The sequence below is a fragment of the Heterodontus francisci genome, chromosome 15 (genome assembly GCF_036365525.1).
Source record: "Heterodontus francisci isolate sHetFra1 chromosome 15, sHetFra1.hap1, whole genome shotgun sequence".
NCBI lineage: Eukaryota > Metazoa > Chordata > Chondrichthyes > Heterodontiformes > Heterodontidae > Heterodontus > Heterodontus francisci.
In genome coordinates this window covers 27,336,415-27,352,301 of record NC_090385.1, presented here as the reverse complement: position 1 = coordinate 27,352,301, position 15,887 = coordinate 27,336,415, and the positions used below count along the sequence as shown (strand labels likewise).

Here is a 15,887-nt window from a genome sequence, read left to right as displayed (position 1 = left end):
TGGCTCACTGTATCTGTGCCAGCCAAAACTGAGCTATCCAGCTTAATCCCACTTTCCAGCTCTTTGTCTGTAGCCCTGTAGGTTACAGCACTTCAAGGGCATATGCAAGTATTTTTAAAACATAATGAGGGTTATACTTCCTTTTTCATGCAGTGAGTCGCAGACCCCCACCATCCTCCAGGTGAAAAGTTTCTCCTGAACTGCCCTCCAAACCTTCAATTACTTTAAATCTGTGCCTCCTGGTTATTGACCTCTCTGCTAATGGAAATAGGTCCTCAATTTTATACACCCCAGTTAAATCTCCCCTCAGCCTCCTCTCCGAAGTAAACCACCTCAGCCTATTCAATCTTACCATATAGCTAAAATTCTCCAGTCCTGGCAACATTCTCCAATCTCCTCTGTGCCCTCTCCAGTGCAATCACATCCTTCCTGTAATGCAGTGACCAGAACTATACAATTCCAGCTGTGGTCTAACTAGTGTTTTTATACAGTTCTAGCATAAGCTCCCTGGATCTTGTATTTTATGCCTTGACGATAAAGGAAAATATCTCGTGTCTTTTTAATCATATCTATTTGTCTTGCTATCTTCAGGGATCTGTGGATATCCACCCCAAGGTTCCTCTGTACTTCAATATCCTTTGTTGTGCATTCCCTTGCCTTGTTTGTCCTCCCCAAATGCATTATCTGTCTTCAGATTGAGTTCCATTTGCACTTTCTGTGCCCACCTGACTGGTCCATTGATATCTTCCTGCAGTCGACGGCTTTCTTCATCAACCACATGGCCAATTTTTGTATCATCTGCAAACCTGGCCCCTCCATCCCCCCTACATTCAAATCTAAACCATTGATTTATACCACGAAAAGCAAGTAATGAGCCCTGCGGAACCCCACTGGAAGCAGCCTTCCAGTCCAAAAAAAAAACACCTGTCGACCGTTACTCTTTGCTTTCTGCCATGGAGCCAATTTTGGATCCAACTTGCCACTTTTCCCGTGGTTCCCATGGGTTTTTACTTTTCTCACCAGTCTGCTATGTGGCGTCTTACGAACATACAAACTAGGAGCAGGAGTAGGCTATTTGGCCCCTCGAACCTTGTGTTGCTAAAATCCATGTAAATTACATGCATGCTACCCCAACCAGCCTGCCTTTTTACCTCAAAAAAAATTCAATCAAGTTAGTCAGATACAACCCACCCTTATTAAATTCATGTCACTGACCTTGATTATGTCATCCTTTTCTAAATGCTAGATTTCTAAAAACTCCCTCAATTTTTTTTTACAATACTTTGCTCACTGCTGAGATTACACTGACTGGCCTGTAATTATTAGGTCTATTCGTTTCTCTCTCTTTAAACAAAGGTTCAATATTAGCAGTCCTGTAACATGATACCTGTAGCCAGAGAGGAGTAGAAAATGATCGGAGCTTCTATTTTCTCCCTTGTAGCAGCCTGGAATACTTTTCATTTGGACCTGGTGATTTATCTACTTTCAAAGATGCCCTATCCCATTAATACTACTTCTCCCTTTGGTTATCCAATCCAATATTTCACATTCCTCAACTACAATGTCTGCATCATCCCCTTATTTTGTGAAGATGTGAAGTAATCATCAGAAACCATATCCAGTATGTGGAAGCAGAAGGCATGTTCCCTTTTTGATCTCTACGACCTACTCTTTCCATAGTTATCCTCTTTCATGCACTTATAAACCCTATTTAGGTTTTCCTTGATTTTTATGTCATGCCAATCCTTTGTTATGCCCTCTCTTTGCTTTCCTAAATTTCTTTTTAATTTCACCCCTGCACTTTCTATGTAGTATTGAGTTCTTGGTAACTGACATAGTTTCCCATTTTGTCTTATCCTACACTATATGTTCTTTAACATCCAGAATGGTTGAGATTTGGGAGTCTCGCCCTTTTTCATTGTCAAAACAAAAGAGATGAACTGAGAGTGTAAATAGAAATAAAGTAGTACGACCTGATAGCCATTACAGAGACATGGCTGTGGGACGACATAGATTGGGACCTGAATATTGAAGGGTACGTGGTATTTAGGAAGGACAGGAAGCTATTGGGTAAATTTAAGGAGGAGATAAACAGATTTTTAATTGGAAACCGATTGAAGGGTTATGGAGAACGGGCAGGAAAATGGAGTTGAGGCCAAAATGAGATCAGCCATGATCGTATTGAATAGCGGAGCAGTCTCGAGGGGCTGAATTGCCTACTCCTCCTAGTTCTTATGTTCTAGGAAAAGGTGGAGAGGGAGCTCTGTTAATTAATGGTATTAGCACAATAGAGAGGGATGACCTTTCAGGAAACCAAAATGTAGAAGCAGTTTGGGTAAAGATGAGAAATCATAAAGGCAAAAAGTCACTTGTGGTTGTGGTGTACAGGCCACCTAACATTAACCGCACTGTAGGACAGGGAATAAAGGAAGAAATAATGGCAGCTTGTCAGAAAAGTACAGCGATAATTATGGGGCATGTTAAACTACATATAGACTGGAAAAATCAGATGCGTAGAGATAGCCTAGATGCGAAGTATATAAAATGTTTTTGGGATCATTTCTTGGAACAATACGTTCTGGAGCCAACCAGAGAGCAGGCTATACTAGACCTGGTATTGTTCAACGAGATAGGATTAATTAATGACCTCAGTTAAGGCACCCCTAGGTAGCAGCGATCATATGATTGAATTTCACATTCAGTTTGAGGGAGAGAAGAGTGGGTCCAAGACTAGTATTTTAAACTTAAATAAGGGCAATTATGAGGGCATGAAAGCAGAGCTAGCTAAATGAACTGGCAAATCAGGTTAAGGGATAGGTCAATAGAGATGCAGTGGCAGACATTTAAGGGGATACTTCAGAATACACAGAATAGATACATTTCAGTGAGAAAGAAAAATTCCAAGGGTGGGACCCGCCATCGGTGGTTAACTAAAACAGTTAAAGATAGTATCAAACTTAAAGAAAAAGCCTATAATTGCGCGAAGATGGGTGGCAGGTCAGAAGATTGGACAGCATATAAAAAAACAGCAAAGAATGACTAAAAGATTGATTAGGGGAAATTAGAGTACGAGAGAAAGCTAGCTAGAAATATAAAGATAGATAAGAGTTTCCAGAGATATTTTTTAAAAAGTTAACAAAGTGAGCGTTGGTCCTATAGAAAGTGAGTCTGGGGGATTAATAATGGATAAGAAGGAGATGGCAGATGAATTGAACAGATTTTGCATCAGTCTTCACTATTGAGGATACAAGTAACATCCCAGTATTAGCTGTAAGTCAGGAAATGGAAGGGAGGGAGGAACTCAAGAAAGTCACAATCACCAGGGAAGTGGTACTGAACAAATTGTTGGAGCTGCGGGCTGACCAGTCCCCAGGTCCTGGTGGACTTCATAGGGTGTTAAAAGAAGTGGCTGGTGAGATAGTTGATGCATTATGACTATGACTCTATTAGTTTTAATTTTCCAAAATTCCCTAGATTCAGGGAAGGTTCTGTTAGATTGGAAAATAGTGTATGTAACTCCTTTATTCAAAAAGGGAGGGAGACAAAGCAGTAAACTACAGGCCAGTTAGCTTAACATCTGTCTTAGGGAAGATGTTAGAAGCTATTCTTAAAGACATTATAGCAGGGCATCTAGAAAAATTCAAGGTTATTAAACAGAGTCAACATGGTTTTGTGAAAGGGAAATCCTGTTTAACCAATTTATTGGCATTCTTTGAGGGAGTTACATGTGCTGTGGATGAAGGGGAACTGGTGGATGTATTGTACTTAGATTTCTAGAAGGCGCCACATCAAAAGTGATTGCAGAAAATAAAAGCTCATGGTGTAAGGGGTAACGATTGGCTAGCTAACAGGAAACAGTGGGCATTTTCTGGTTGGCAGGGTGTAATGAGTGGTGTGCCACAGTGATCTGTGCTGGGGCCTCAACTTTTAACAATTTATATAAATGACTTAGATGAAGGGACTGAAGGTATGGTTGCTAAATTTGCTGATGACACATAGGTAGGAAAGTAACTTGTGAAGCGGACATAAGGGGGCTACAAAAGGATATCGATAGGTTGTGAGTGGGCAAAGACCTGGCAAATGGAGTTTATTGTGGGAAAGTGTGAAATTGTCCACTTCGGCAGGAAGAATAAAAAAGAAGCATTTTATCCAGATGGTGAGAGATTGCAGAGCTCAGATGCAGAGGGATCTGGGTATCCTAGTGCATGAATCGCAAAGGTTAGTATGCAGGTACAGCACATAATTAGGAAAGCTAATTGAATGTTATCGTTTATCGCGAGGGGAATTGAATACAAAAGTAGGGAGGTTATGCTTCAGCTATACAGGGTATTGGTGAGACCACATCTGGAGTACTGTGTACAGTACTGGTCTTATTTAAGGAAGGATGTAAATGCATTGGAGGTAATACAGAGAAGGTTTACTAGGCTAATACCTGGAATGGGCGGGCTGTCTTATGAGGAAAGACTGGACAGGCTAGGCTTGTATCCGTTGGAGTTTAGAAGAGTAAGAGGCGACTTGATTGGAATATACAAGATCCTGGGGGATCTTGACGGGGTGGATGTGGAAAGGATGTTCCCCTTGTGGGAGAATCTAGAACTGGGGGCCACCCTTTAAAAATAAGGGGTCAGCCATTTAAGACAGAAATGAGGAGAAGTTTTTTTTCTCAGTGTCGTGAGTCTTTGGAATTCTCTACCTCAAAAGGCGGTGGAAGCAGAATCTTTGAATATTTTTAAGGTAGAGGTAGATAGATTCTTGATAAGGGGGGGGAAGGTTTTTGGGGGTAGGTGTGCTCTGCCTTGGATGGAATCGCTCACTGCAGATTGTCACTGTGTACGACCTGGCCCGACCCCGAATGCCGGACATGGAAGAGCGATCCGACACACGTCTTCTGGCCCGTTTGGGTTGGGTAGCCATGCTGTTGGAATAGGGTGAAAACTTACAACAGTTTGTCCACAGGAACTGGACAAGTCATGGGTGAAATTTCCACCTCTGGGAAAGAAACAGAACTGGTAGGCCTCTGCAGGGAACCTTCTAGCAGGAATTTCTAACATGTTAATTTTATGGGTGAGTTTCATGATTTCAGTGCTTTTTTTGTTTCTGTGAATGCATATTCAGCTGGGTAAGAAATGAAGATGGCAGTTGGAGCCACTTTGGGGGAGGGAATAAATTCAGCATGATTGATTCAAATTATAGTGTCTGACTGACTTGACTGTTTTTCAGTAGGATTTTTACTCCTCTGCGTTTCAATCAGAATGGTTAAATCTTTAAGCCAGGCAGAAATGCACATGTGCAATTGCATTTCAGATGAAGCTGGTGGTCCTACACAATGATAGGAATGCAACCCCTGAAAGGCCACTAACTGGGTTAATTTTATTTTGTTTGCAAAAATTTACGATTCAAGTTGTCAAATTATACACTGATTGCACATCTTGTTTTGTTAATTTAGCAGTGGAGTACAGAAACCTCAAAACATTAAAAATGTGCAAGCAGCAAGTATGCTGAACAAATCCAAAATTTGGGAAGCTGATGCAAGGATATTCAGGACTGCCAAACTTTATCACACTCTAATACCAGGACTTTTAAACCTGTACTGAAACCTGTTTGAAGTGTTGATCTCATTCCATTTTTGTAACTTCAAAACAAAATAAGATTTTTATTTTGAAATGTCTTTGTTTGCCATCTAAGACCTGAAGTCATTGACTCAACTATTAAATTTGACCGTAGTCAGATTTAGCTACTTCTCAGAGCCAGCTGCCTATGTCTTCTCAGCATTAGTGTTTGTTGAGAGAATAACTGAATGACCAAAATGGCTGTAAGGAGGTGCAAACGTTTTAAGTCAATAATGTGCAGACTTTTCTATTTGACGGGTCACGAAAACAATGTGTAGCATACGGAGTAATGCAAGATTCTTTTTCTTTTGATGAGGCTGATTTTTTTTTTATATTTCTGAATATTTTCAGTGTGTAAGTTTGATCACTAGGGAATGAAAGCCTTTTCTGAAGAATTTAAGTGATGTGAGCATAGGAATTGTTTTCTTTTAGCTTCCACATATGTAATTGTTCCAAATGTATTCCTGAAATGAGATGTACTCTCATTGTATAGCAGAATCATCTAGGAATGGGTTTCTTTTAAGAGTTTTATACCATGCAAGACTATCTATATCAATGACCATTCCCATCCCAGCACACTCTAGCATCAATTCTACGTTCCGAGTTCATCCCCGCCACGCGCCCTCTCCCCCCCCCCCCCCCCAACTCCCCAAAAACAATCCTTGTCTTCTGGCATTGCAGTTCTTTGATTTAGACAGAAGTTATTTGCTATTTTCAGTTGGTTCCCTTCAGTCTAATATTTTCCAGAAGCCTGGTCAGGTAGATGGTAGATATACAAGCAAAGTAGTCTACCCTGCAGGTGATAGTGGACATCACCATGCTGAGAACTTGTGCAAATTCACTTGTAATGCCCGGTATACACACCATTATTCCAAAAAATCCACTTGGTACCTGGAGTTGGAACCTCAAGACAATCATTGTTGTAGGCTTGCAGTTATTCACACAGCACCATCTAAAGTGATTTGATGTTTACTTCACAGGATGAATATCCCAGCTGGGTTTGTTTTGAGCCAAGGCAGTTTTAACTTCCCCACAAGCTACGCAAGTGAATTACAGTTACAAATGATGTGAATAGTCAAATCTTTTCAAAGGACTGATGGATAGGTAGAATAGTTTTTTTACTGAAGATCTTATATATAACATTATCTTGGGAATCTACGGTTTCCTCTTTGGGGAGCTCTTACTGGGGCGGCGCAGTGGTTAGCACTGCAGCCTCACAACTCCAGGGACCCGGGTTCGATTCTGGGTACTGCCTGTGTGGAGTTTGCAAGTTCTCCCTGTGTCTGCGTGGGTTTTCTCCGGGTGCTCCAGTTTCCTCCCACAAGCCAAAAGACTTGCAGGTTGATAGGTAAATTGGCCATTATAAATTGTCACTAGTATAGGTAGGTGGTAGGGAAATATAGGGACAGGTGGGGATGTTTGGTAGGAATATGGGATTAGTGTAGAATTAGTATAAATGGGTGGTTGATGGTCGGCACAGACTCGGTGGGCCGAAGGGCCTGTTTCAGTGCTGTATCTCTAATCTAATCATTCAAACAGTTCGCTGTTATTGGGATTTAGATCTGCCTGTGTCTGTTATGGGCCACGTTATATTTTTCTGGTCTCAGCTATATTTGCAGCTAAGTGGAGCCAGCCTCTGTAGAGAGAGCAAGAAATGTGTCCAGCAATTGCAATATTCCTTCCCTCCTTTTATGAGCTGGGATTCCTAACACATGGCGCAAATAAGATTTTTCAAAAATCATGTTGCAATGTGTTTTTCAAGTACAATATTTATTTGCTTGGACTATAATTTTCATTTCAAGGAACCAGTACATATTAAACATATGGGTTTGCATATTTTCTCAGTAATACATGTTCTCTGAAAGTTGTGAAATGTGTTTCCAATTAGCTTTTCATATGACTCATTATTTGACAATTATTCAGCAGAAAATTGCACTTTATAATTTTTTGGATTTTGTTGGAATCATACCAACAACTACCTCCTTCAGAAATCTGATGTATAAAAAGACACTGATCCTCTATTGTTCAAACTTGCATTCACCAGATCTGATCAGTCAGCATTGTGAAATCTGAATTGAAACATTTTACTTTATAAGAATCCATCACCAAATTATGGAATTGTATCAAAAAGCTCTTTCACCTTTGCTTATTTGCATATTTCTTCACAAATGACCTGCATAGAATGTAATCTGATTCAAAATTTGTGAAATCTATCAACAAATCTAAAGTCCTTAAAAAAAACTTTAGTAGTATTCAGGTGCGCTGCTGCTGCTCTTTTTAAACACCGTTGGTCTTGCTCAGTCTCCTTCTTTCCCGCTGTTGCTGCTCTTTTTAAACATGGCTGGTCTCACTCAGTCTCCCTTCAAAGCGGAATATATGTTCGAGAGGGAGATGGACCCAGGGGTCTCCTGCACTACTTGCCTAATTCTTCTCTACCTGGCGGTGACCACCTCCCTGTACGTGCTATCGAAGATGATCTCGGCCTCGTAGCTGCTCCAGTGTCCCCAGGTGCCACTCCAGATCCAAAACACGGATTTTGAGTAGCTGCAGCTGGAAACACTTCCTGCACACGTGTTCGCGCTGGAAATGTCCCTAGCTTCCCACGTTGCACAGTAGGAGCATTCCATGTTGCCGAGCTGCCCTGCCATGACTTACCCTTAATTTACTCAAAATTTGAGATTATTTACACTAGGGACCTGGATTCCCTAAAAACCACTACTTGCTATATAAAAAAAAATTAGTAATTACTCGTAATAAATTACACTAAAAACAAAAAATGCGCTTTAGTAGTGCTAACCTTATCACTTATATAGTAGGTTTTGACATTTAAAAAAAAACTTTCCTGATTTTTTTCTCCAAGCTACTTACAGCTGTTACTTCCCCAACCAATCAGTTTATAGACTTCCCGTGATGTCACTAAGTTTTTCTTCCCTCCTTTGAAACGCAATTTTTCCTCAAAAGGCAGTGGAAGCAGAGTCTTTGAATATTTTTAAGGCAGATTCTTGATCAGCCAGGGGTTGAAAAGTTAATGGGGGTAAGCGGGAATGTGGAGTTGTGGTTACAATTAGATCAGCTATGATCTTATTGAATAGTGGAGTAGGCTCGAGGGGCCTACTCCTGCTCTTAATTCATATGTTCACATGAATTCATTAAATGCTAGCCATTGCCCGTCTACCGTCATACCTTCTGATCTAGTTTCCCAATCTACCACAGCCAACTTGCCCCTCATACCTTCGTAGCTTCCTTTGTTAGAATTAAGACCCTAATTTCAGATTGAACTATATCGCCTTCAAACCTAAAGTAAAATTCTATCGTGTTCTGGTTACTTTTCCCTAAACTCTCCTTTGCAATAAGGTTTTTCATTAGCTTTTTCGTATTGGACAATACCAGATCTAAAATAGCCAGTTCTCTAGTTGGTTCCTCAACATACACAGGCCGGCGCAGTGGTTAGCACCGCAGCCTCACAGCTCCAGCGACCCGGGTTCAGTTCTGGATATTGCCTGTGCGGAGTTTGCAAGTTCTCCTTGTGGGTTTCCGCCGGTTGCTCTGGTTTCCACCCGCAACCAAAGACTTGCAGGTTGATAGGTAAATTGGCCATTGTAAATTGCCCCTAGTGTAGGTAGGTGGTAGGAGAATGGTGGGGATGTGGTAGAGAATATGGGGTTAATGTAGGATTAGTATAAATAGGTGGTTGTTGGTCGGCACAGACTCGGTGGGCCGAAGGGCCTGTTTCAGTGCTGTATCTCTAAATAAATAAAAGGACTGATGTGAGCCATTCAAGTCCACATCAAGTCAATTGCGGAACAGTAGTGCAAGCTAAACTTTGTATTTCACCTAAATGTCATTTGAAGTCACACCAAAATGTGGTTGCTATTCATTCATTTTTCAAAAAATATGACTGTACCTGTTATGGCCAAATTTAATGGTTAAGCATGGCAGTGCTTCCCATGTACTTTTTTTGTGTCTTTGGTTCAACTTCCAAATTAATGTTGAATGTATTTTCTCATGACTTGCATACTGCCCAGTATAGATCAGTATGTGTTAAGTGACTCGTGGAAAATAAGCTGCTAATATCCTGTGTTGCATCCTGTTTTTAACTGGAGTCTTTGAATTGCAGGTTTAGAAATGCTAAACTTTGAAGTGATTATTCCGAGCCAACTGACTAAATTTTAGCTGTTTCTACCACTTTCTCCTTTCTTGAAATATGGCAGCAGCGTAAATATTCACTATAAGTAAAACTCGTGGTATAGTGTTGAATTTTAAGTGAATTGTAAAAGTTGAACAAATAGTTTTTCAGAAAGAGAAAAGTCAGATTATCAGCGATGCTTCAAATCTTTATTGGGTCAGGGGAAAGAAATGGTTAAGTACATCCTTTTACTTTAGATATGATACTTGTGCAAATAGCATTTATTACTGTAGTGCTTATGTGCTCAATTTATTTTCCAGCCCATTATTTGTGACATGGAAGATTGGCCGTGATAAACGGTTGCGAGGATGCATAGGTACTTTTTCTGCCATGAACCTACATTCAGGACTCAGGGAGTACACTCTTACCAGGTGAGTTCTGTTGAGCTTTTGTTTTCTTGTACTGTTTTCTTTATATTTGAGCACACTTGTTTGCTAGCTACTCTCAAAAATCATAAATTGGTACATTTATTTAAAACTCCATATTTTCTGGCTAAATAGCAAGAAATAAAATTAAACAGATATCTAGTGCAATAGGTGGTCTGGATAATACATACATAATATGAGATGTATACGAATTTAAGTTAACCTAGTTCACGGACCTGCAATAACTCTGCCGCTGCTGCATTTTGAGCATAAAACTGCTTGGTAAGCGTATAGAAATTTGTATTTTTGCACAAGGTTCTTTACATATCCTCAGTACTTAAGATGTTACCTTTTTGATGCATATATAATTGGAAATCTCTAGTAGGCTAAGTACAGTACGTTATGGTACTGAATTGTTAGTAGATAAGGCCTGCACAGTCTATAATCAAGGCATATTTAGTCTATTTTGTGCAATTTCTTTTTTAAAATTGTATTCTAATTTCATTCAGGTCTCTTCATCTGTGTAGCTTTATCTAAAGTTTTCTGCTTGGAAGAAAAATAATTAAGCGTTTTTTAATTACTAACAACAGAGCCAGACTGGTTCTGTGCTGTTAAGCTTAAGTGCAAGCAAGGCTTTCAAGGAATTTGGCCATGGTGCATTCTAAGGGCTTATGTCCAGAACCAGAAAAAGCCTATTTGGCTTATCGAAACTGCCTATTGAGTTCATGCACTTTTGTAATCACTTGATGGATTACTTGAGGAGCACCCTGCTACTTCCCATACTTCCCTGGAAGATGCAGGAAATCAGCGGTATTGAAGTCTCTAGCATTCTCTCTTCACAACAAATATTAATTACAAAAGATGTTAATTGACTGCAAATCGGCTAGCTTCTCTGGAATAGAAAGAATGCTGGAAATACACAGCAGGTCTGGCAGCATCTGTGGAGAGAGAAATAGTCAACGTTTCATGTCTGTGACCTTTCATTAGAACTAGCAAAGGTTAAAAATGTAATAGCTTTTGAGCCAGTGAAAGGGGAGAGGGGGAAGAGGAACAAAAGGGAACGTCTGTGATAGGGCAGGGGAGATGAAATGACAAAGATGTCATGGAACAAAAGGCAAAAGGAGTGGTAGTAGCCATAGTAAAAGACAAAGCATTTGTCCAGGGAGTGTGTTAATAGCAGAATAATGAACAGCTCTGTCCGAAAGCAAAAACATGAAAAACATGTTTGAGACTGGTGCATGGTTAATTTAAAAAAAATCAAAATGATCAAGGATCTGTTTTGGGGCCACTGCTGTTTGTCATTTTTATAAATGACCTGGATGAGGGTGTAGAAGGGTGGGTTAGTAAATTTGCGGATGACACGAAGGTCGGTGGAGTTGTGGATAGTGCCAAAGGATGTTGTAGGTTACAGAGGGACATAGATAGGCTGCAGAGCTGGGCTGAGAGATGGCAAATGGAGGGAGTTTCATGCGGAAAAGTGTGAGGTGATTCACTTTGGAAGGAGTAACAGGAATGCAGAGTACTGGGCTAATGGGAAGATTCTTGGTAGTGTAGATGAGCAGAGAGATCTTGGTGTCCAGGTACATAACCTGGGTGGTAACTTTCAGGGATTTAATAGGGCTGTTAAGAAGGCATATGGTGTGTTAGCTTTTATTAGTAGGAGGATCGAGTTTCGGAGCCACGAGGTCATGCTGCAGCTGTACAAAACTCTGGTGCGGCCGCACCTGGAGTATTGCGTGCAGTTCTGGTCACCGCATTATAGGAAGGATGTGGAAGCTTTGGAAAGGGTGCAGAGGAGATTTACTAGGATGTTGCCTGGTATGGAGGGAAGGTCTTACGAGGAAAGGCTGAGGGACTTGAGGTTGTTTTCGTTAGAGAGAAGGAGGAGGAGAGGTGACTTAATAGAGACATATAAGATAATCAGAGGGTTAGATAGGGTGGATAGTGAGAGTCTTTTTTCTCGGATGGTGATGGTAAACACGAGGGGACATAGCTTTAAGTTGAGGGGTGATGGATATAGGACAGATGTCAGAGGTAGTTTCTTTACACAGAGTAGTAGGGGCGTGGAACGCCCTGCCTGCAACAATAGTAGGCTCCCCAACTTTAAGGGCATTTAAGTGGTCATTGGATAGACATATGGATGAAAATGGAATAGTGTAGGTCAGATGGTTTCACAGGTCGGCGCAACATCGAGGGCCGAAGGGCCTGTACTGCGCTGTAATGTTCTATCTATCTAAAATGGTAGTCATGGTCTAAAGTTGTTGAACTCAATGTTGAATCCAGAGGGCTGTGGAGTGCCTAATTGGAAGATAAGGTGCTGTTCCTTGCGCTTATGTTGAGCTTCACTGGAACACTGCAGCAGGCCGAGGACAGAAATGTGGGCGTGAGGGCAGGGTGGTGAATTAACAGGGTGAACAACTGGAAGCTCGGCGCCATGCTTGCGAACTGAGTGGAGGTTTTCCACAAAGCAGTCACTGAGTCTGCATTTGGTCTCCCCAATGTAAAGGAGACAACATTGTATGCAACAAATACAGTATACTAAATTGAAAGAAGTACAAATAAATCATTGCTTCACCTGGAAGGAGTGTTTGGGGCCTTGGATGGTAAGAGGAGGTAAAAGGACAATTATTTTACCACCTGTGATTGCATGGGAAAGTGCTAAGGAAAGGGGATGAGGTGTTGGGGGTGATGGAGGAGTGAACCAGGGTGTCGCAGAAGGAATGATCCCTTCGGAATGTTGACGAGGAGGGGAAGATGTGTTTGATATCACACTGGAGGTGCCAGAAATGGCAACAGAATATTGCACTGTGTAAATGACACAACATTTATCAAAGAATGCTGCTCTTCGGTAATGTACAAATTTTGTGAATCACCTCGTCCTTATTTGGAGTGACATTTAGTTGCTTCAATACATCTGTTTTTCCCAATGCTTATAATTTAAATTATTACAATTGAAATATGTATCTCCCTTTTACAACAATCAAAAGTAAATTTGATTCAAATACTTGTGGCAATCATTGCAAGATCCTTGTTGCAGGTTAGAGAATGAGTTAATAGTAAAGTAGGAACATTTGTTAGATCATGGCCTCTGATATTAACATCCACAATGTTGTAACATGATTTTTTGGTGTGTGTTTGAATTTGATCTCTACAAACCTATTTTCCTATTACACCTCAATTTAACCTGCTGTACTCTGGTAAGTCAAAAATTCCATCTCTGAAGACTGTATTGTTAGTGGCCTTGGCAAAACTTGGAGCTTTTGGTCTCCAGGTGGCAGTAGCCAAACAACCATATTTAGCATGGCAGCCAAATAGTATTGACCTGAAAATCCACCATGCCATTCTGGCATAGAACTCACTGCTTCCTATCTAAACGGGAGCATTTTATATTTTATTTTGCAGAATGATCAGATCCAATTCCATATGGGTAGAACAAAATTTACTTTCTGGACAGTCAAATTTTTATGTCTAATGTATTGCATACTTTAATTTTGCTTCAGTAGAGCAGTATTTGTGAACTGGCTACTGGAATGTATTTTGTATTGCTACCATCTGTAGCAGATAGTCCTTACAAGCATGAAGATTAGATCATTCTGGTACACAAACGTTCACATAATGAGGTAAGCCTGGAATACTCCCGATATCTATCTGTATGATGCTTCGAGCAAACTCCATGTATTCCTATTCTCAACTTGCTGACCAAGGGATACTTAGAGCATTGAGTGGAAAGAGGAAAGGTGTCAAGGTATTTTACTGCCTTAACATTGTGATCTGTTTAGTGGTTTTAAAGCAGATGATGGATCTTTAAAGTCAGAATCCGAGCCCTGCAGCTGCACTTGAGCACATGCAATACCTACTCTCAATGGGTGTACTTGTGTATGCTGCTTGGGTGATTTGAAGCTGATGTCATTTAGCTGGTATGAGACTGTAGCCTGTACTTTGTTCTAGGTGCAAACTGAATTGTAAATTGTTGGGGGCCTTAGCAAAAATGTGATCAATTCTTTAGCATATTACGCAATAGCCTGTACTTATTGTATCTTTGATCTTGGACAATTGACAGAACTGTAGGTGGAGACTTTAAAAAAAAAAATACATAAAAATATGGAATTCTCTTAGTTCTGGCAAAATATTCAAACTCTGGGGTAAACCTGGAAATTTGCATCATCCACATATGGTGCTTCATGGCAACCTGTGAAGGACTCTTTCATCTAATTGTCCTGTTGCTTTATGGAGTCATCTTCTTCAAGAGAAGATATGTTAACCTCTAGTAGATTTGATCCAATTTAATACTTAAGTTGGGCTGTTTCAGTGTCTTGCTGTGTCATGTGGCTTCTGTGTATTTAACTTGTAAGTATATTGTCCAAGTAGTTTTAACCTATATGCATTAGCTGTAGGGAAAGAAAGGCAATAGAATTCATTTTGAATTGCTCCAGCAGACAGCCAGCACAGATACTGTAACCAGTCATTATCCCATGCTGTAAGCATCTTTGGTCTGATGAAATACATTATACCATCATGTGGAAGAGAGGGGATAACATTGTGGGCAGCCTTTGTGATTTCCAATGCGAAATGGAAAGCAAATATTAGAGCAAATATGAGTATGCATTGGAGAAGCTGTTGGAGTTGTCATGCGAGGTCCCCACCTGCCAAGAATGAGGCACATTAATTTTGTCATGAACATTGATTTTCAACTGTTACTGGAGTGAAGAAGACGCCTTATTAAACAGATAAGTCGTGGCTGGAAAAGGCATTTGCATATTAAGTGTTTGGAAGGACAAAGCAGCCATTCCCTGACATTCAACCCACAATGGACTTTTTGATCACCAGACTTTGAAGGTGGGGGAGTTCGCATTCCAGGTTGACTAAGATGGCCGAATACACAAACCGATATGGTCAAACCAGCTAGTCACATGACTAACCTCCTGGGCATCTTGAGTTTTTTGAATTTGTACAAACAGTTTGGGGAGAGTGTCTGTTTTGTTCCTGGACTGAGAAGATCTCTCTCCTGTCTGCTCCCATCTCTTTCTCTCAAGCCTCTGAATGCACTGAAGACACATGAACCCCAAGAGAAAAGTCTGCTATAGCAAACCAGGTTTAAGAATATAAGGATGTGGAAGCTTTGGAAAGGGTGCAGAGGAGATTTACTAGGATGTTGCCTGGTATGGAGGGAAGGTCTTACGAGGAAAGGCTGAGGGACTTGAGGTTGTTTTCGTTGGAGAGAAGGAGGAGGAGAGGTGACTTAATAGAGACATATAAGATAATCAGAGGGTTAGATAGGGTGGATAGTGAGAGTCTTTTTCCTCGGATGGTGATGGCAAACACGAGGGGACATAGCTTTAAGTTGAGGGGTGATAGATATAGGACAGATGTCAGAGGTAGTTTCTTTACTCAGAGAGTAGTAGGGGCGTGGAACGCCCTGCCTGCAGCAGTAGTAGACTCGCCAACTTTAAGGGCATTTAAGTGGTCATTGGATAGACATATGGATGAAAATGGAATAGTGTAGGTCAGATGGTTTCACAGGTCGGCGCAACATCGAGGGCCGAAGGGCCTGTACTGCGCTGTAATGTTCTAATCTAAAACCGCGTGGGTTTTTGCCGGGTGCTCCGGTTTCCTCCCACAGCCAAAAGACTTGCAGGTGATAGGTAAATTGGCTGTTGTAAATTGCCACTAGTGTAGGTAGGTGATAGGGAATATGGGATTACTGTAGGGTTAGTATAAATGGGTGGT

General features: G+C 40.8%; 1 protein-coding gene across 3 annotated transcripts in view; it reads left to right on the top strand.

Annotated features, from left to right (window-relative positions):
- ammecr1 (AMMECR nuclear protein 1) overlaps positions 1-15,887 on the top strand; it is a 160,891-nt gene that overhangs the window by 63,572 nt on the left and 81,432 nt on the right. For 2 of the 3 annotated variants that reach the window (XR_010976438.1, XM_068047297.1), the window contains exon 2: positions 10,056-10,166. The exons of the other annotated variant lie outside the window; for it this stretch is intronic. Coding sequence is in view for 1 of the 2 variants with exons in the window: in XM_068047297.1 (XP_067903398.1) it covers positions 10,056-10,166 (111 nt within the window). In the remaining variant the exon portion in view is untranslated. The remainder of the gene's footprint in view (positions 1-10,055; positions 10,167-15,887) is intronic. 3 annotated transcript variants of the gene reach the window in all.